Consider the following 18,961-nt stretch of genomic DNA (forward strand, 5'->3'; position numbering starts at 1 on the left):
TCCCTAGTCCTTTTCTAGGGGGTCTTGTATTTACTAATTCCGCACTTATTTACAATTGTGATGTTGCTTTATTGCTTTCATCACGATACATGCTAAATACAACAAAATGCAAGGTTACATCACGCTTAACAAAGATAATTTCTTGGACAAACCGATCTTAGGTTCCCTTAAATTACCTTTAAAGCAAAGTGACCGTCGTACAATTAGAGATTCTATTTTCTCTAAAATTCAAACCCACATAGTCTAATCTAGGGTATATTTTCGAAAGTGCTATATCACGTACTCGAATAATTTCTAAAGCTCGCGGAATAAGCATCTCGTTCCCGTGCCCGGATCTCACCCATCCGTTTCGAGGATTCAAAGCCTTATCCAAAATAGAGTCACTTGCGGTCTTTCCAAATGAGACTTTAAATAATGTTTGGTGGCGACTCCTTCGAGGTACAAAAATACAATGGTTTTCTACAAAACCGCCCCCCTGTAGGGAAAGAGCATACTTGCGATGCGAACTCAAAAACACCCCCTACAGCTGTTGCTCGGCCTCACGCCCCAGCGCGCGCCCTGCTCTCTCTCTTGCCCCTTTGCTCGCGCGCTGCCATGCTCTCTCGCCCCTTCGCTGGCGCGCAGTGCCCTGCTCTCTCGCGCCCCAGCGCGCGCGTCCCTCTCTCTTGCTCGAGCCCCATCCCGCCCACTCGCCCGTGTGCCGCGCTGCTATGCCGCGCCTGCTGCTGCTTCGTCCCTTTCGTCCGCGCGAACAAACACATCGTGTGTGTGTGTGTGTTGTTCTTGTTCGTTGTTCAATCTTTTTCGCCCAATCACTTTAATTCGTGGGTGTTCCGTGCTATAGGCCGGATTGGTATAATCCTAATTCCTTTAAACTATTTTATTTAAATTCCGTATTTTAAATTATAATATTATTATTGTTTTGAATGATTAAAATGCTGGGAATCGGTTGTGAACACCGTGCTTTGAGGATTTACGTGTTGTGATTCATTAGGCTAGTTTTAATTATTAAAGTATGAATTTTCTGATTCGTTTATTTAATAAAGAATTGATTTTTATGATGTTTTTTTTTTGGCAAATAATAATAAGCTTTATTTACCAAGTAATCAGAGTATTAACAAACTCTGAAAACACCAACTGTCCACCCAGCCACAACAGCAGCAACAAGCTAACCAACACAAACTAGCTAAGGCTTACAGCAGCCACTACTGACATCTACACTCAACATTAAACATAATGTTGCCAATAGCTTTGACTGGATCAACATGATCCCTAAACAACTTAGAATTTCTTTGCAACTAGATACAGTAAACTGACTCAATGAAAGCTATACTATACTTGCAAGCCTTCTTCTTTTTACTTCTGCTTCTCTTCGCTGCAATCTGGACTTCTTCTTGCCAAGGCAAAACAGCTCTAGTCACTCCTAGATGAATCAGAACCTGTCTCCAAATCTCCTTAGAATAAGAACAAGAGAAGAACAAATGATCCAAACTTTCACTTTCCAACTGACACAATCCACAAGTACCATCAATATTCAGATGCCAGCTTATCAATCTGTCTTTTGTAGCTAGCTTGTTCTGCACTGCTAGCCAAACAATGAAAGTACTCTTTGGACTAGCATGACTATTACAAATCAATCTCTTCCATCCCACCTGAACTCCAAATGGATGAAGAAATTTATACATTTTCTGAATTCTAAATTTTCCAGCCTGCACAAACTGATCAACTCCATTAGCCTGCAGAAAGACTTCTCTATTATGCCAAATTTTCCTTGAAGACCAAGTTAAACCATTAGGAATTGGAATAGTCCAGAAGTCTCTATGCTGAATGTAATAAGCATGAATCCACCTAACCCAAAGCCTATCCTGCTTCAAGGCTAAAGCCCAGCAGTGCTTCAAAACTGCTGCTTTGTTCCACACAGTTAGATCTTTCAGATTCCACCCTCCACAACTCTTAGGAAAACATAATTGCTCCCAAGAGACTGAAGCTTTCCTAGATTTTGCATCAGTGTCTGACCACAAGAAACATCTACAAATTCTCTGAATTTCTTTCATCACTTTTTTAGGCATAACAAATATCTGGCACCAGTAAAGTTGGATACCAAAACGAACAGATTTCACCAGTTGTAACCTGCCTGCATAGGAAAGAAATTTAGAAGTCCAGCTCTTGATTCTAGCAACAGTTCTATCAATGAGATGCTTGCAGTATGTAAATGACAGCTTCCTAGTTGTGAGAGGAACACCCAGGTATCTGAATGGAAAAGACCCCTGAGGGACCCCAATTTAACTAACAATATTGGAAGCAACATGGTTAGAAACTCCAGCCAAGTAAACCTCACTTTTATGCAAGTTAGCCTCCAATCCAGAAGCCAAGGAAAACTTGGTAAAAGCATCAAAAAGAGGCTTCACAGCACTCTCATCAGCTCTGGAGAACATCAGTAAATCATCAGCAAACATCATATGGGTGAGATCCAGCTTTTTGCATCTAGGGTGATAAGAGAACTCAGGATTATCAGCAAGTGCAGGAAGACACCTTGACAGATATTCCATACCCAAAGAAAACAAGTAAGGTGAAATAGGATCACCTTGCCTCAAACCCTTCTTTGCAGGAATTGGTTTTGTGGGGCAACCATTTATCATAATAGAATAAGAGACAGAATAGAGGCATTGCATCACCCAATTCACAAACTTCACAGGGAAACCTAACTCTGACAACATACACTACAAAAAAACCATACAAATATAGACGGAGTGGTTTCGACTGTTTCAAAAAGGGTCGCAATAAAATTAAAGGCGCGGATTTTTTATTTACATATTTCGACGCTCCTAAAAGTCGAAACATATATGGACCAAACACAGCGTCAATATTCTTAAAAATAAACACGTGTTGCCCACTTATAGGTCCATTATCCCGCTAATCTAAAATTTTCAGCCTAATTAACATATTCTAAAATCGCGGTTTACAGTACTCCCACCTCTACTCCCACTATCCCTAAACGGTTGACAATCTATGGCTTCAAAGGAGGAGAGAGAGATAGTAGAAACAACAACGGCGGCGTGGCAAACTGGATCTCACTTCATGAACGCTGTCAGATTTCAATCTGTCCGACCTTCCACCGCCCTTCTTCGTTGTTGCTCCCAAATTCGTCTGTAATTCTCACCGCCTCTATTTCACGAACCCTAGGTACCAATTCATCCTTTCTGTTTTCAATTCACTTATTTCCTCTCCAAATTTCAAATTACATTCTTTCAAATATTCATATGTATTAATGCTACAATTTTCCATGAGGCTTGATGTATCGGGGCACACTCAATCGCTGATGGAGAACGTGGTGGTCGACGCCAGGGATTGTTTTGAGTTATCAAGATCCTTAACTTCTTTCTCTCTCATTTTCTCCTCGAAAACCCAGCTGCTCTCGAGAGTCCGAGAAATCGTTGCTTACGCTTCATCTTCGCTTCCTCCATGCGTTTTGGGTATCAGATTCACCACTCCTATGGTTCGTTGAATAAACTCGCTCAAAATATTTTGTAGGTTTGTTTTTTTATTCCCTATTGTTTCTTAAATGTCTATGCATTATTATTTTTATATGTGAAATTCAATTTTTTTTAATTTTTTTGATATATGGTTAATCCACTTAATTGTTAGTTTGCGTTGTTGTATTTTGATTGATCTGGATTTTAATTTTAGATATTTTATGTCGTATATTGATCTAGGAAGTGCAGCCTTATTGTGCAATTAGGTACCTTCCCCGATACTTGAGCCATTTTTAGTAGATCATGCCTCCTGCGTTTGGTACCATGGATGTTAACCCTCTTTTTATTTTCACTGTTCTTGGCATGTTCAGGTTAATTGGTCATCCCACTAAATTCTAATTTTAATTTTAAGTCAAAATCCGAAAGTTTATTATTTTATATTCTCATATGATAATATCATCCAAGTTGAATTGGGGAAGATAATCTACCAACCTTGCAACTTCCAACTTGCATTTTATACGCGTTATTTTCTTCTCATTTCAACTTGTGTCTTAGGTGTTTGCCTTAGAGTTTCTGGCTTGTTTTTTTCTTTTCTTGTTCTGTTAGACTTGCAGGTAGCTCTTCCCCGTGTGCTCTAAGCTGCTAGCCTGTGGTTCAGACCTACAGGCTGCCTGGCTTTGTGCCTGTTTTGCAGGCTTTCTGCAGCCTCACTCTGTTGCAAGTTTTGGTATGTGCTTCTCTGTTGTTGTTGCTGTTCTGTTTGCTGAAGCGTGGTTCTAGTGCTTTGCTTCTTTTCTGGTTGCACTGCTGCTTTCTTTGCTAGGCTCTGCTGCTACTCTTTGCTGCTGCTGCTGCGTCTTTGTTGTAGCTGCGGATGGCTTGTTTGTAGTTTTGACTGTTGTTTTTTTTCTTTTGTTGCTTTGCGTTTTAGCTTGGGTTGCGGGTTTGTGCGCCTTTTGCTTCTTGTTTCGTTGGTTGAATGTTGTGTGGTTTCTACCTTTTGGTAATAAATATATCTTATTTACCAAAAAGAAAAAAATGCTCAAGGCTCGAATTTTGATAAGGTAACCTGATTTTCTTCTGAAGTAAAATTTAGATAAACAACTTTGATAACCAGATAAACTGACTAGGTAATTTCCTTCATTTATTTAGTTATTGTTTATGCAACTATACCATCCCACCATCGTTGTTCTGTATATGTGGATATGCCAAGCAATTGTTTTCAAGAAAATTCAGAAGACACATTCACTTATTGTTATTTCACCTTACTTTAATCACTACAATTTGTGAAAACCTGAGAAATGTGACTATGTAATTTTACAAGCAATTGTTTGTCAGATAACACTTGAAATTTACCATTCCATATCACTACGCACGTTGACTAAACATCAATAAAATATTTGGAAATAAAACAATAGCCATATGCCAGATGATTAACCAAAAGGAAAATTTAGCAGAAGTTTAACAAGAATCACTTGCAAAGTTTAAGCTTTCTAAAAAAGGAGATATGACGGATTTAGAATATGTCTTAGTGGCTAATCATGTTGGAGAATTCTCAGGCTGCTCAGTCATAGTTTGTGTAAAATCCCTGACTTAAGTTTTCCTAAAAGATTAACAATTATAGTCTCTCCTATAACTTCAAGTTAACCTGCACATCATTCTAATACACCACTCATGCAATCATATAATCACATGCACATGCCATGATTTATTTCTATACTAATGCAAGTAGATAACTGTTGTAATTTAATATTTTGTAAATCTATCTGCTCCACCAAATACTCTCGTATGCGTTTCAAAAGTGATTATAATTTTGCAGATTTGATTTCATAATTTCTGTTCCTGCATTTCTCTCACCTTTTTCTTCAGATTTTCTAGGGTTTTCTCAAGGATCTCAAAATTCCAACTTCAATGGACTGCCGAAAGATTCGAAAGCACGATGTTCGAGTTGTACACTCTAATGGCGGATTCAAGAAGCACAATTAAGCTAGGTTTGTTCTTATTTTTATCTTTTTTTTGCACTTTATATGTTTGCTAAAACTTTTTCTTAGCTAGAGGTCTGAACTTAGAAGTAGGAATCAATTTTGTTTGCATAGATCTTCCTTTTCTCCCATTTTTTCATCTTTTTCACAATTTAGGGTTTATTCGAAATAGTTAGGGTTATAATCTCAAAATTTTGGTATTTAATTGTTAACTTACGATTTGGTTTTTTCGCTATTTTTCGGACAAGCTTTGGTTTTCTCTAGTATGACATGAGAAGGGTTAAAATTGGTTAAAATTTTTCTTTATTCAGTTATATTTAATTCATTTGTGATTTTTTGAATTTGTCAAAGTATATTCTTGCTTTAATTTGTGTGCAAATGTTTTGTTATAACAGAATATGAGTATTTGTTTAATATTTTAGTTTAATCAATCTTGATTTTATTACCTTGCCTATAGTTTTATGATGTATAACTCATTGTTATTGGTTTAGATGCTAAAATATACTATGTAGTAGATATAAAGTCGAGTGCACTTTGATTCTTTGTTAAAATCAGTTGGGTGTTTGGCCAACCTTGGATGTTCCAATACTTCAGTGTTATGGTGTTACTAGTCTAAGATTTTTGTGGCAGTATATTTGGTAGGTGTGTTATACAACGAATTATGTTACTTGGATAGAATTTCTTGCTAGATATTGTAAGCACTTGGGTATCATAGTGAGAACGAATTTGGATATTTCATACGTATTAAACATGGGAAGACGACAATTTTATTAGTACGTCTGCAATTCCTGAGATTATAAAATGATTTTATTCTTTAAGAATGGTTGTTTGATGACTGATCATTGTGCTCCTGCCTTCCTGCCCCCCCCCCCCCTGTTTTACTGCTAGTGTAGTTTGATAATTGGTATCAAATAGGTAGATCAGTTCTTGTTTAAAAATGAATGTCCTTACAATTGAAAGGTTAAGACAACCTGAGAGCAAGTCAAGCTGGGAACTTCAATGGTCGTCCGAAAGAGACGAAAGCACGATGTCGGATTAGTACACTCTAATGGCTGATTCAAGAAGCACAATTACGGTTTACTCTTACTTTTCTCTTTCTTTATACTTCATATATTTGCTGGATCTTTTTTTTCTTGGCTGGGGTCTAAACTTAGAAGCAGAAATAAATTTGCTGGAACTATGTTTGTGATAGTGGCCCTTGGCTCTTGTAAGCATGCTTTCTGTGATGATGTAAACCCTTTAGCCGGTTGAAACCTGAGCTCTAAGGGTGCAATTTCGTGTCTTTGGGAGCCTTTTAGTCTGTAACTCACATTTAAGCTCCTATAAGGTTGAATTTCTAGTTACCTTTTTTATTCATATGTATGTCTGTGGTGTCTGTAAACTTAAAAGTGTACATATTCGAGATTCAATTACCGGTGGAAATAGTTAATAGTCAAAACTATTATTAATGTCTGGTTCATGCGTACTTTTCAATCTACAATCCCGGTTAAGAATCTGTTTACTATACTTGGGGTTTACCTATGTGTTCTTCCTTTATTTCGTGACCAAAATACAAGCAACTGCTTTTGAATACTTGTTTTTGCAAGTCATAAAGAGATATATTTGGAAGTCATGGATGGAGTGCCACCCATATAGAAAAGGAGGGGGTAAGCAAAAACTTGAAAAAGAACTAGTGCCTTCAAACTATCATGATTTAGTTTAACTACAAAATTAAATGTTGGGAAAAGAACTTGAGACCTTGACAAGGGGAAGTCATGTCCTGAAATTCCTTTCGTTTTTTTCTTTCCATGTGCAATTCCAGATTGCTACTAGAATCATCTTCCACTTAAGCAAGCCAACCTTTCTTTTCTTTCCAAGTTAAAAGATCTTTCATGGAATAAGGCCAAGGCTGGTGATAAGTGCCGAAGGTAAAGAACCAAGGAAAAAAGATTAAAGGATGATAAACAATAAAAAAAACTCTTCCTCCTTGAGACACACAATACAATGCCTCGCAATGAGAATTACTCTCTTAAGAACATCCTCACACTGAATTGATCAGAACAGAACTGATCAGAATTGATCTGATAAGAGTTACATCAGCTACACAGTAGCGTATCGTACCTGAAATGTGGCATATTAAAATGCTTTTTTTAGATTAATGATGATTCTGGTGGCAATGGTGAAAAGTAGGTCGAGACATGAGACATGGACACTGTTGCCAAAAGTAAGGTAATTTCTCAGAGTATTGTCCTAGGTATAAAAAGGCTCTTGGACAATCTTGCACAGACCTAGAAACAGTGATACACGTAATACGTAAATACTAAATAGTCGCTCATCCCAAAAGCTTCTCTAATTGATTGAATTACTGCATAAAGAACTATTTGCTATTTCTGTAGGCTGGAGGTATGCATTATACTACACAAATTTAATTTATGTTGGATATCATACAGGTAGCGGATCAAAGTATGATTTTAAAATAGGACTTCTCAATGGTCTAATTGTTCATAATATTGTTATTTCACGTTTTTCCAATGGTATAACTGCATTCTTAATTCAAGGACAAAGATGAATTGTAGTCGTGATCCTTAGTTCTCTGTTTTGCAATAGGATAAAATGGTGTACTAATTATTTTCTATTTTATTTAATTTTTGTTTTCAATAGTCGGCAGTCTATTGTTGGGACAATAATTGGAGCAATTGGTGAATTTCTCCTTCCCTGTTGTTGTTACACTGGGTATTATCTTTTTCTTTTATACTTTTTATATACTTACTATTTGTTTTTTTTTATTTACTGCATAATGACAGTTTGGTACACCAATATTAGCACATTAAGTTAGAATTTTGAGTGATTACTACTACTGAGTAGATTAGTGCAGTCTAGTTCCTTTCTCTGAACTGTTACTGCTGCATTTGTTGTGACTTTGTTGACTATAGGTGTCTGGGATTTGTTGTCTTTTTTCTGTTGCGGGTTTGTGCTGTTTAGTTTCTGGTGTGTGTGAGTTAGAGGTTGCCTTTGACTTGATGCCCTTCTTTTCAGCTATACTAGTTTATGTTCAACAGCTATGTCTTGAGAGTTATTGTTGTTGCGTTGGGACTAAAACTACTGGTTTCTACAGCTGGATCTAAAACCACTGTCCGCGAGAAAGCCGGACTCTTATAAGTCAGTAACATCTCCGTCCTAGCTAGATTAGTAACTATGTGTGTGCTCTTCTCTGTAGCCGACACTACTGATTCTTCCATTAAGAAATAGACCATCTGAACAGAAGAGCTGGATTTTATGATGGACAAAGTCGGGTAGTTTTCTTTTTCGATGAATGTTTTTTGTTGTTTGCCTAAGGTTGTTTTGAGGCAGGAAAAACGATGTTTTGGTTTTTACATTGGTTATTAGATTGCTTATTTACCAAAGAAACATATGTTTGACACATTAAATTTTCTTTGCAGATATTGTTGATTCAAGGGTAAATGGTAAAACGTGATCAAGAGATCAACAAGTTATCTTGAAACAAGCTAGCACGGGGATAAGATTTACTCGGTTAATTAGTCCTAGTTAATTAGGAAATTATTTTTATTCTAGTTTTGGACTATCTTGATTAATGTATAAAAATCATGCGAGGAATTGTTTTTATTTCAGCTTCATTAGACGTACGGTACAAATTATCGTATGGATGGTATTATCACTATTTGCATGCTACATTATTGTTAAGTATAAATTAAAGCAGCTTTATGATAACATAGTATATTAATATTTATATTTGATTGTGCTTTTATTTGTGCTCAATATATGTTTTTAGAGTAAATTGTGACGCTTAGAAGAGTCTAAATTTTTTTGGCGGTAAAAATATATTATCAAATTGTGACCCTCAAAAGGGTCTTGATTTGGGGGAACGAAAATGTAAACACGAGAAATGACGGAGCAAAGAGTCGAAAAATGCATTCGTATTGCGCGAAAGTGGAGCAAATAGCGACGCAACAGGGTGTCGAAATATGTCGACCAAAGAAAGCGTCGAAATATGGAAAATAGTGACTGAAAAAAGCGTCTTAATGGAGTAAATATCGACGACATAGAGCGTCGAAAAATATCGACCGTGAATATTTTGACTGTTCAAAGAAGCGTTGATATGCTATTTTTCGACGCTTCAAGCCGTCGATATATGACCAAAAAAGCGTCGAAAAGCGCCGTGTTTTCCCGTAGTGATAGTTTTCAAGAAAGGCCACTCCAAGGAGTCATAAGCTTTTTTCAGATCCACCTTAATCATACACCTAAGAGAAATATGTTTTCTAGAATAGCACTTCACCAGCTCACAAGATAGCAAGATGTTATCAGAAATAGATCTACATGGAATGAAGCCAGATTGAGAATAACTTACAACTTTCCCAATAACACTTTGCATTCTAGCAGTAAGAATTTTGGAGATAATTTTGTAAACAACTGAACAGCAAGCTATTGGCCTAAAATCCTTCACACATGAAGCATTTTGTATCTTAGGCACAAGAGTAACTGAAGTGTTGTTCACTTGCTTCAACATCACTCCAGTTCTAAAGAACTCTTTCACTGCTTCATAGACATCTGCTTTCACAATCCCCCAAGCTTTAAGAAAAAAACAAACTATTGAAACCATCAAGCCCAGGAGCTTTATTGATATCAATACCTTTGATAGCTGCATCAATTTCTGCATCTGAGATAGGAACCACCAACATTTCTGCATCAGTAGCAGAAAGCTGTTTCCCTTTCCTAACCACCCCAACATCCACACCAATCTAGGAGCTAGCTGCAGTACCAATCAATTGCTTATAGAAAGAGCTAACTTCCTCCTAAATTTCCTGAGTAGTGCTTAGCTTCTTTCCAGTATCATCATATAAGATATCAATACTATTCTTAGCTATCCTCTCCTTCATTGCACTAAAAAATAACTTAGAATTAGAATCTCCTACTTGCAACCACTGAATTCTTGCTTTCTGTCTATAGGCACTTTCCTGAATATGCAAGAACTTCTTAAGGGTCTCACTACACTCCCTCTCACTTTGCTGCACATTACTATCAGTAGGGCAAGCTGCTAACTGAGTCTGAATTTTACCCAAATCAACCCTTAACCCCTCAATTCTCTCATCAAGCTTAGCAAAATCTTTGTGATGAAGCTCCTTCAAGCCTTGCTTTACTACTTTCAGCTTAGTCCATACCTTCAGCATGGAACCACTCCTTGGACAGGAAACATCCATCCCTTTCTAACCACATCAAGAAATTGAGCATGATCTGCCATATAGTTAAAAAATTTAAAAGGTCTACTACCTCCTCCCAAATGAATATTACAAGACATAACTAGGGGGGAATGATCATAAATCCCTGGAGGCAAGTAATCCACCACAGCATCAACAAACTTAGAATGCCAAAGTGCATTGGCAATAGCTCTATCTATTCTGGAACATATTCTCAAATTGCCTTGCCCCTTATTGCTCCAAGAGTAGTAACTCCCACAACTTTTAAGCTCAGCACACCCTGCAGAATCCATACAGCTATCAAAGTCTTTAGTTTCTCCCTCAGTAACTACATTGCCATTTACTCTATCAGCAGCTAACAAAACTGCATTAAAATCACCCATGACTAGCCAAGGACAAGTAACAGTACTACTGAAGTTGGTAATCTCTCTCCACATAGGTTTTCTAGTATCAACGGAGAGTAAACCATACACAGCTGAAAAGGTAGTACTAAAAAGGCCATTCTTTGAAGCAACAGTACAGTGAATACAGAACTCGGTTTTGTGAAGAAGCTGAACTGAAACCACAGCATGCTTCCAGCCAATCCAAACCCTTCCTCTAGGAGAACACTCATAGTTCATAATCCACTGCCACCCATTCCCTATTTTCTTCTGAATTTTACTACTATTCTTCTCCTGAACTTTAGTTTCTAACAAAGCTACAACACTAATGTTATTACTAGCCAAAAACTTCTTTATTTCAACTACTTTAATGGGATCATTCAATCCCCTCATATTCCAGGTACTGATATTCATGGTGGATCAGTTGAGAAGTCCACTCCATCACTACCAACAACCAAATCCCCCTCACTCAAATGAACCTCAGCAAGCCCCACAGTCTGAGCTGGAGTTCTTATATCTCTTCTTCTCCTTGAAACAACCCTCCACCCTTCATCATGAATTGGAGCAAGTGGAGTAAAGGGTCTATCAGTAACAGACAACTCTCCATTCTCTCCATCATTCTCTTGAGCAGCAGTTTTATTATTCAAGTCATCAGTGTCTTTTGCTTCAGGAGCTGGTTGCACAGCTTTAGGTTTCCCCACCTTCACAACCTTTTTTTTTCTGAACAGCAGCTGGTCTAAATCTTGTAGTATTGACTTTTGTCTGAGTACAATCATGTCCCACAATCTTACAGTTCTGGCAGTATGGTGGCAGCCACTCATACTCAACCACCTGTTTAACAATGTTACCCATAGGATCCTGAATCTGCACAGATTTAGGCAAATCACCAGTTACATCCACCTCAATGAGAATTCGAGCAAAGGATATTCTTTGTTGCTTAGAAGTACAATCATCAGCAAATAGAGGATCTCCAAGCAAGCTCCCTATTCTGCTCAATGAATCACCCCCCCCCCCCCCAACAGCTTAATGGTAAGTTAGGCAATCTAACCCACACTGGAACTACCCTCAATATTTCCTCCTGGAAATTAAAACTTGCTATCCAAGGTTTAACAATCATAGGTTTGCCAAAGAACATATGAGGACCAGCCCCCAGAACTGATTCCTTGTCCTTCTTTGACTGAAATCTAATCACAAAATAGCCCTCATCATGGAGGAAAATCTGAGGTTTGCTAACTTCTAAAGGTCTAATCAAAGATGACACCTTTTTAACTTCTAAAGGTTTAATCTTTTGAGATTCAAGACTCCATTTTTCAATATACAAGTTCAAGTTTTCAAATTTCAAGATCCCACAATGTTTAGGGTTGCTCATGACTACTTCCCTAAACTAGGATCCTTTCAAAGTAAGAGCACATCAAAGATCTAACCTTTTCAACAATAAAAGGCCCGATCTTTGAGATTCAAGTCTCTTAAGTTTCAATATTTCAAGTACAAGTTCAATATTTCAAGTTCAAGTTCAATCATTTCAAGATCAATATTTCAAGATTCAAACTTTCAAGTTCAAGTTCTATATGCAAAATCTAGGATACTTTGGGATGAGCAACTTCTCCCAAGTTGAGATTTTTGGCTTTGAATACGTGTCGGGCGCACTTATTTTTAAGGAGCCGCTTGGCGTTCGAATCTCATGTGCCCAAGTACAAATTTCAATATCGCAATTTCGATTATGCACCTTTCAATATCGTAATTTCAATTATGCACCTTTCAATACCGCAATTTGAATATCGCACTTTCAATTCCGCAATTTCAATATCGCACTTTCAATTCCGCATCTGTACTTGCCTAGTCCTTCTACGCAATGTGGACCTACTCCCTAGTCCTTTTCTAGGGGGTCTTGTATTTACTAATTCCGCACTTATTTACAATTATGATGTTGCTTTATTGCTTTCATCACGATACATGCTAAATACAACAAAATGCAAGGTTACATCACGCTTAACAAAGATAATTTCTTGGACAAACCGATCTTAGGTTCCCTTAAATTACCTTTAAAGAAAAGTGACCGTCGTACAATTAGAGATTCTATTTTCTCTAAAATTCAAACCCACATAGTCTAATCTAGGGTATATTTTCGAAAGTGCTATATCACGTACTCGGATAATTTCTAAAGCTCGCGGAATAAGCATCTCGTTCCCGTGCCCGGATCTCACCCATCCGTTTTGAGGATTCAAAGCCTTATCCAAAATAGAGTCACTTGCGGTCTTTCCAAATGAGACTTTAAATAATGTTTGGTGGCGACTCCTCCGAGGTACAAAAATACAATGGTTTTCTACAAAACCGCCCCCCTGTAGGGAAAGAGCATACTTGCGATGCGAACTCAAAAGCACCCCCTACAGCTGTTGCTCGGCCTCACGCCCCAGCGCGCGCCCTGCCCTCTCTCTTGCCCCTTTGCTCGCGCGCTGCCATGCTCTCTCGCCCCATCGCTGGCGCGCAGTGCCCTGCTCTCTCGCGCCCCAGCGCGCGCGTCCCTCTCTCTTGCTCGCGCCCCATCCCGTGCACTCGCCCGTGTGCCGCGCTGCTGTGCCGCGCCTGCTGCTGCTTCGTCCCTTTCGTCCGCGCGAACAAACACATCGTGTGTGTGTGTGTGTTGTTCTTGTTCGTTGTTCAATCTTTTTCGCCCAATCACTTTCATTCGTGGTTGTTCCGTGCTATAGGCCGGATTGGTATAATCCTAATTCCTTTAAACTATTTTATTTAAATTCCGTATTTTAAATTATAATATTATTATTGTTTTGAATGATTAAAATGCTGGGAATCGGTTGTGAACACCGTGCTTTGAGGATTTACATGTTTTGATTCATTAGGCTTGTTTTAATTATTAAAGTATGAATTTTCTGATTCGTTTATTTAATAAAGAATTGATTTTTATGATGTTTCTTTTTGGCAAATAATAATAAGCTTTATTTACCAAGTAATCAGTGTATTAACAAACTCTGAAAACACCAACTGTCCACCCAGCCACAACAGCAGCAACAAGCTAACCAACACAAACTAGCTAAGGCTTACAGCAGCCACTACTGACATCTACACTCAACATTAAACATAATGTTGCTAACAACAGCTTTGACTGGATCAACATGATCCCTAAACACCTTAGAATTTCTTTGCAACCAGATACAGTAAACTGACTCAATGAAAGCTATACTATACTTGCAAGCCTTCTTCTTTTTACTTCTGCTTCTCTTCACTGCAATCTGGACTTCTTCTTGCCAAGGCAAAACAGCTCTAGTCACTCCTAGATGAATCAGAACCTGTCTCCAAATCTCCTTAGAATAAGAACAAGAGAAGAACAAATGATCCAAACTTTCACTTTCCAACTGATACAATCCACAAGTACCATCAATATTCAGATGCCAGCTTATCAATCTGTCTTTTGTAGCTAGCTTGTTCTGCACTGCTAGCCAAACAATGAAAGTACTCTTTGGACTAGCATGACTATTACAAATCAATCTCTTCCATCCCACCTGAACTCCAACTGGATGAAGAAATTTATACATTTTCTGAATTTTAAATTTTCCAGCCTGCACAAACTGATCAACTCCATTAGCCTGCAGAAAGACTTCTCTATTATGCCAAATTTTCCTTAAAGACCAAGTTAAACCATTAGGAATTGACATAGTCCAGAAGTCTCTATGCTGAATGTAATAAGCATGAATCCACCTAACCCAAAGCCTATCCTGCTTCAAAGCTAAAGCCCAGCAGTGCTTCAAAACTGCTGCTTTGTTCCACACAGTTAGATCTTTAAGATTCCACCCTCCACAACTCTTAGGAAAACATAATTGCTCCCAAGAGACTGAAGCTTTCCTAGATTCTGCATCAGTGCCTGACCACAAGAAACATCTACAAATTCTCTGAATTTCTTTCATCACTTTTTTAGGCATAACAAATATCTGGCACCAGTAAAGTTGGATACCAAAAAGAACAGATTTCACCAGTTGTAACCTGCCTGCATAGGAAAGAAATTTAGAAGTCCAGCTCTTGATTCTAGCAACAGTTCTATCAATGAGATGCTTGCAGTATGTAAATGACAGCTTCCTAGTTGTGAGAGGAACACCCAGGTATCTGAATGGAAAAGACCCCTGAGGGACCCCAATTTAACTAACAATATTGGAAGCAACATGGTTAGAAACTCCAGCCAAGTAAACCTCACTTTTATGCAAGTTAGCCTCCAATCCAGAAGCCAAGGAAAACTTGGTAAAAGCATCAAAAAGAGCCTTCACAGCACTCTCATCAGCTCTGGAGAACATCAGTAAATCATCAGCAAACATCATATGGGTGAGATCCAGCTTTTTGCATCTAGGGTGATAAGAGAACTCAGGATTATCAGCAAGTGCAGGAAGACACCTTGACAGATATTCCATACCCAAAGAAAACAAGTAAGGTGAAATAGGATCACCTTGCCTCAAACCCTTATTTGCAGGAATTGGTTTTGTGGGGCAACCATTTATCATAATAGAATAAGAGACAGAATAGAGGCATTGCATCACCCAATTCACAAACTTCACAGGGAAACCTAACTCTGACAACATAGTTTTCAAGAAAGGCCACTCCAAGGAGTCATAAGCTTTTTTCAGATCCACCTTAATCATACACCTAGGAGAAATATATTTTCTAGAATAGCACTTCACCAGCTCATAAGATAGCAAGATGTTATCAGAAATAGATCAACCAGGAATAATGCCAGATTGAGAACAACTTACAACTTTCCCAATAACACTTTGCATTCTAGCAGTAAGAATTTTGGAGATAATTTTGTAAACAACTAAACAGCAAGCTATTGGCCTAAAATCCTTCACACATGAAGCATTCTGTATCTTAGGCACAAGAGTAACTGAAGTGTTGTTCACTTGCTTCAACATCACTCCAGTTCTAAAGAACTCTTTCACTGCTTCATAGACATCTGCTTTCACAATCCCCCAAGCTTTAAGAAAAAAACAAACTATTGAAACCATCAAGCCCAGGAGCTTTATTGATATCAATACCTTTGATAGCTGCATCAATTTCTGCATCTGAGATAGGAACCACCAACATTTCTGCATCAGTAGCAGAAAGCTGTTTCCCTTTCCTAACCACCCCAACATCCACACCAATCAAGGAGCTAGCTGCAGTACCAATCAATTGCTTATAGAAAGAGCTAACTTCCTCCTAAATTTCCTGAGTAGTGCTTAGCTTCTTTCCAGTATCATCATATAAGATATCAATACTATTCTTAGCTATCCTCTCCTTCATTGCACTAAAAAATAACTTAGAATTAGAATCTCCTACTTGCAACCACTGAATTCTTGCTTTCTGTCTATAGGCACTTTCCTGAATATGCAAGAACTTCTTAAGGGTCTCACTACACTCCCTCTCACTTTGCTGCACATTACTATCAGTAGGGCAAGCTGCTAACTGAGTCTGAATTTGACCCAAATCAACCCTCAACCCCTCAATTCTCTCATCAAGCTTAGCAAAATCTTTGTGATGAAGCTCCTTCAAGCCTTGCTTTACTGCTTTCAGCTTAGTCCATACCTTCAGCATGGAACCACTCCTTGGACAGGAAACATCCATCCCTTTCTAACCACATCAAGAAATTGAGCATGATCTGCCATATAGTTAAAAAATTTAAAAGGTCTACTACCTCCTCCCAAATGAATATTACAAGACATAACTAGGGGGGAATGATCAGAAATCCCTGGAGGCAAGTAATCCACCACAGCATCAACAAACTTAGAATGCCAAAGTGCATTGGCAATAGCTCTATATATTCTGGAACATATTCTCAAATTGCCTTGCCCCTTATTGCTCCAAGAGTAGTAACTCCTACAACTTTTAAGCTCAGCCAACCCTGCCAAATCCATACAGCTATCAAAGTATTTAGTTTCTCCCTCAGTAACTGCATTGCCATTTACTCTATCAGGAGCTAACAAAACTGCATTAAAATCACCCATGACTAGCCAAGGACAAGTAACAGTACTACTGAAGTTGGTAATCTCTCTCCACATAGGTTTTCTAGTATCAACGGAGTGTAAACCATACACAGCTGAAAAGGTAGTACTAAAAAGGCCGTTCTTTGTAGCAACAGTACAGTGAATACAGAACTCGGTTTTGTGAAGAAGCTGAACTGAAACCACAGCATACTTCCAGCAAATCCAAACCCTTCCTCTAGGAGAACACTCATAGTTCATAATCCACTGCCACCCATTCCCTATTTTCTTCTGAATTTTACTACTATTCTTCTCCTGAACTTTAGTTTCTAACAAAGCTACAACACTAATGTTATTACTAGCCAAAAACTTCTTTATTTCAACTACTTTAATGGGATCATTCAATCCCCTCATATTCCAGGTACTGATATTCATGGTGGATCAGTTGAGAAGTCCATTCCATCACTACCAACAACCAAATCCCCCCCCCCACTCAAATGAACCTCAGCAAGCCCCACAGTCTAAGCTGGAGTTCTTATATCTCTTCTTCTCCTTGAAACAACCCTCCACCCTTCATCATGAATTGGAGCAAGTTGAGTAAAGGGTCTATCAGTAACAGACAACTCTCCATTCTCTCCATCATTCTCTTGAGCAGCAGTTTTATTATTCAAGTCATCAGTGTCTTTTGCTTCAGGAGCTGGTTGCACAGCTTTAGGTTTCCCCACCTTCACAACCTTTTTTTTCTGAACAGCAGCTGGTCTAAATCTTGTAGTATTGACTTTTGTCTGAGTACAATCATGTCCCACAATCTTACAGTTCTGGCAGTATGGTGGCAGCCACTCATACTCAACCACCTGTTTAACAATGTTACCCATAGGATCCTGAATCTGCACAGATTTAGGCAAATCACCAGTTACATCCACCTCAATGAGAATTCGAGCAAAGGATATTCTTTGTTGCTTAGAAGTACAATCATCAGCAAATAGAGGATCTCCAAGCAAGCTCCCTATTCTGCTCAATGAATCACCCCCCCCCCCCCCCCAACAGCTTAATGGTAAGTTAGGCAATCTAACCCACACTGGAACTACCCTCAATAATTCCTCCTGGAAATTAAAACTTGCTGTCCAAGGTTTAAAAATCATAGGTTTGCCAAAGAACATATGAGGACCAGCCCCCAGAACTGATTCCTTGTCCTTCTTTGACTGAAATCTAATCACAAAATAGCCCTCATCATGGAGGAAAATCTGAGGTTTGTTAACTTGATGCCATTCTTTTTCAATGAATCTCAATATAGCACCAATCTAAGGCTTTTCCCCAACCACATACATGACAGATCATTCATTTTCTGAATCTTATTCTTATCAAGTATAGCTATGGGTGTGCCATCACAAACTGTGGGAGCAATAAAATTCAACGCAATACCTTTAGAAGGAAGAGTACTACCTTTAAACAAATTCACCCATGGTTTTGGATCCATATTCAGTCGCCTTTGAGTTGGCTGTGCACCACTCACTCCATACTCTGTTTGTGTACGGACATCCCCTGTTTTCTGGGCTGGATCTACACCTGGGTTCTCCTTCAACGCACCCCTATGTTGCATCTCCTTGAGAACAACATTGACACTTCTCACCAGCAAGTCCACCCTATCCTTTCCCACCACCATTCGATGGCTATCCTCCTAGAACTCTTCCAAAGCTTCAACCAATGATGGCGGTCGATTTAGATCAGTGTGAACTGACTGCGACCCACTAATCGAATACTGATAAGCTTGAAAGTTGTCCTTACGTTCCATAGACGACGGCCCATAGCAAGGATGAGGTGGCGGCGCCGGTGTCACTAGACCTTCACTACCCCGAGGTTCATCAGGAATTGGTACTTGTTTTCTGAGTTGGTTCTGGTTCTTAGGACTCGAAACTTCTTGATGAAGAAGAGAGGAAGCTTCCTCATTAACCTGAACAATCTCAAGCTTCTGCG

At 38.6% G+C, this 18,961-nt stretch overlaps 4 protein-coding genes across 4 annotated transcripts; all 4 read right to left on the reverse strand.

Annotated features, from left to right (window-relative positions):
* Positions 1–1,298: 1,298 nt before the first annotated feature.
* Positions 1,299–2,717, reverse strand: LOC130471772 (uncharacterized). The gene is made up of 2 exons (XM_056842067.1): positions 2,334–2,717; positions 1,299–2,267 (listed from the first exon to the last, which is right to left on the reverse strand). The coding sequence occupies exons 1-2, from the start codon at positions 2,715–2,717 to the stop codon at positions 1,299–1,301; spliced, it is 1,353 nt and encodes a 450-aa protein (XP_056698045.1).
* A 7,528-nt stretch (positions 2,718–10,245) lies between these two features.
* Positions 10,246–11,441, reverse strand: LOC130471775 (uncharacterized). Its single transcript, XM_056842074.1, has 2 exons — positions 10,752–11,441; positions 10,246–10,656 (listed from the first exon to the last, which is right to left on the reverse strand). The coding sequence occupies exons 1-2, from the start codon at positions 11,439–11,441 to the stop codon at positions 10,246–10,248; spliced, it is 1,101 nt and encodes a 366-aa protein (XP_056698052.1).
* LOC110787804 (uncharacterized) lies at positions 11,438–17,422 on the reverse strand. The gene is made up of 7 exons (XM_056842075.1): positions 16,733–17,422; positions 16,286–16,637; positions 16,064–16,183; positions 15,782–15,981; positions 15,227–15,703; positions 14,100–15,160; positions 11,438–11,891 (listed from the first exon to the last, which is right to left on the reverse strand). Exons 1-7 carry the CDS (start codon positions 17,420–17,422, stop codon positions 11,438–11,440), a joined length of 3,354 nt encoding a protein of 1,117 aa, XP_056698053.1.
* Positions 17,423–17,508: 86 nt separating this feature from the next.
* On the reverse strand, positions 17,509–18,650 carry LOC130471776 (uncharacterized). The gene is made up of 2 exons (XM_056842076.1): positions 18,410–18,650; positions 17,509–18,257 (listed from the first exon to the last, which is right to left on the reverse strand). Exons 1-2 carry the CDS (start codon positions 18,648–18,650, stop codon positions 17,509–17,511), a joined length of 990 nt encoding a protein of 329 aa, XP_056698054.1.
* Between the last annotated feature and the right edge of the window lie 311 nt (positions 18,651–18,961).

Source organism: Spinacia oleracea, chromosome 4 (assembly GCF_020520425.1).
Source record: "Spinacia oleracea cultivar Varoflay chromosome 4, BTI_SOV_V1, whole genome shotgun sequence".
NCBI classification, from domain to species: domain Eukaryota; kingdom Viridiplantae; phylum Streptophyta; class Magnoliopsida; order Caryophyllales; family Amaranthaceae; genus Spinacia; species Spinacia oleracea.

Bases quoted from the DNA above. Each gene is read 5' to 3' on its own strand.
- LOC130471772 (XM_056842067.1), bottom strand. From the start codon at position 2,717: ATGTTGTCAGAGTTAGGTTTCCCTGTGAAGTTTGTGAATTGGGTGATG. The intron at 2,268-2,333 runs GTTTACTTGGCT...GGGGTCCCTCAG, and splicing joins CTAACTTGCATAAAAGTGAG to GGGTCTTTTCCATTCAGATA.
- LOC130471775 (XM_056842074.1), bottom strand. From the start codon at position 11,441: ATGAATATCAGTACCTGGAATATGAGGGGATTGAATGATCCCATTAAA. The intron at 10,657-10,751 runs GTTATGTCTTGT...TGATGTGGTTAG, and splicing joins TTTATGATCATTCCCCCCTA to AAAGGGATGGATGTTTCCTG.
- LOC110787804 (XM_056842075.1), bottom strand. From the start codon at position 17,422: ATGAATATCAGTACCTGGAATATGAGGGGATTGAATGATCCCATTAAA. The intron at 16,184-16,285 runs GTATTGATATCT...TTGGTACTGCAG, and splicing joins GGAGAGGATAGCTAAGAATA to CTAGCTCCTTGATTGGTGTG. The intron at 15,704-15,781 runs GTAAGTTGTTCT...GAGCTGGTGAAG, and splicing joins AAAGTGTTATTGGGAAAGTT to TGCTATTCTAGAAAATATAT.
- LOC130471776 (XM_056842076.1), bottom strand. From the start codon at position 18,650: ATGGTGGTGGGAAAGGATAGGGTGGACTTGCTGGTGAGAAGTGTCAAT. The intron at 18,258-18,409 runs GTATTGCGTTGA...TCATTGAAAAAG, and splicing joins TAGTACTCTTCCTTCTAAAG to AATGGCATCAAGTTAACAAA.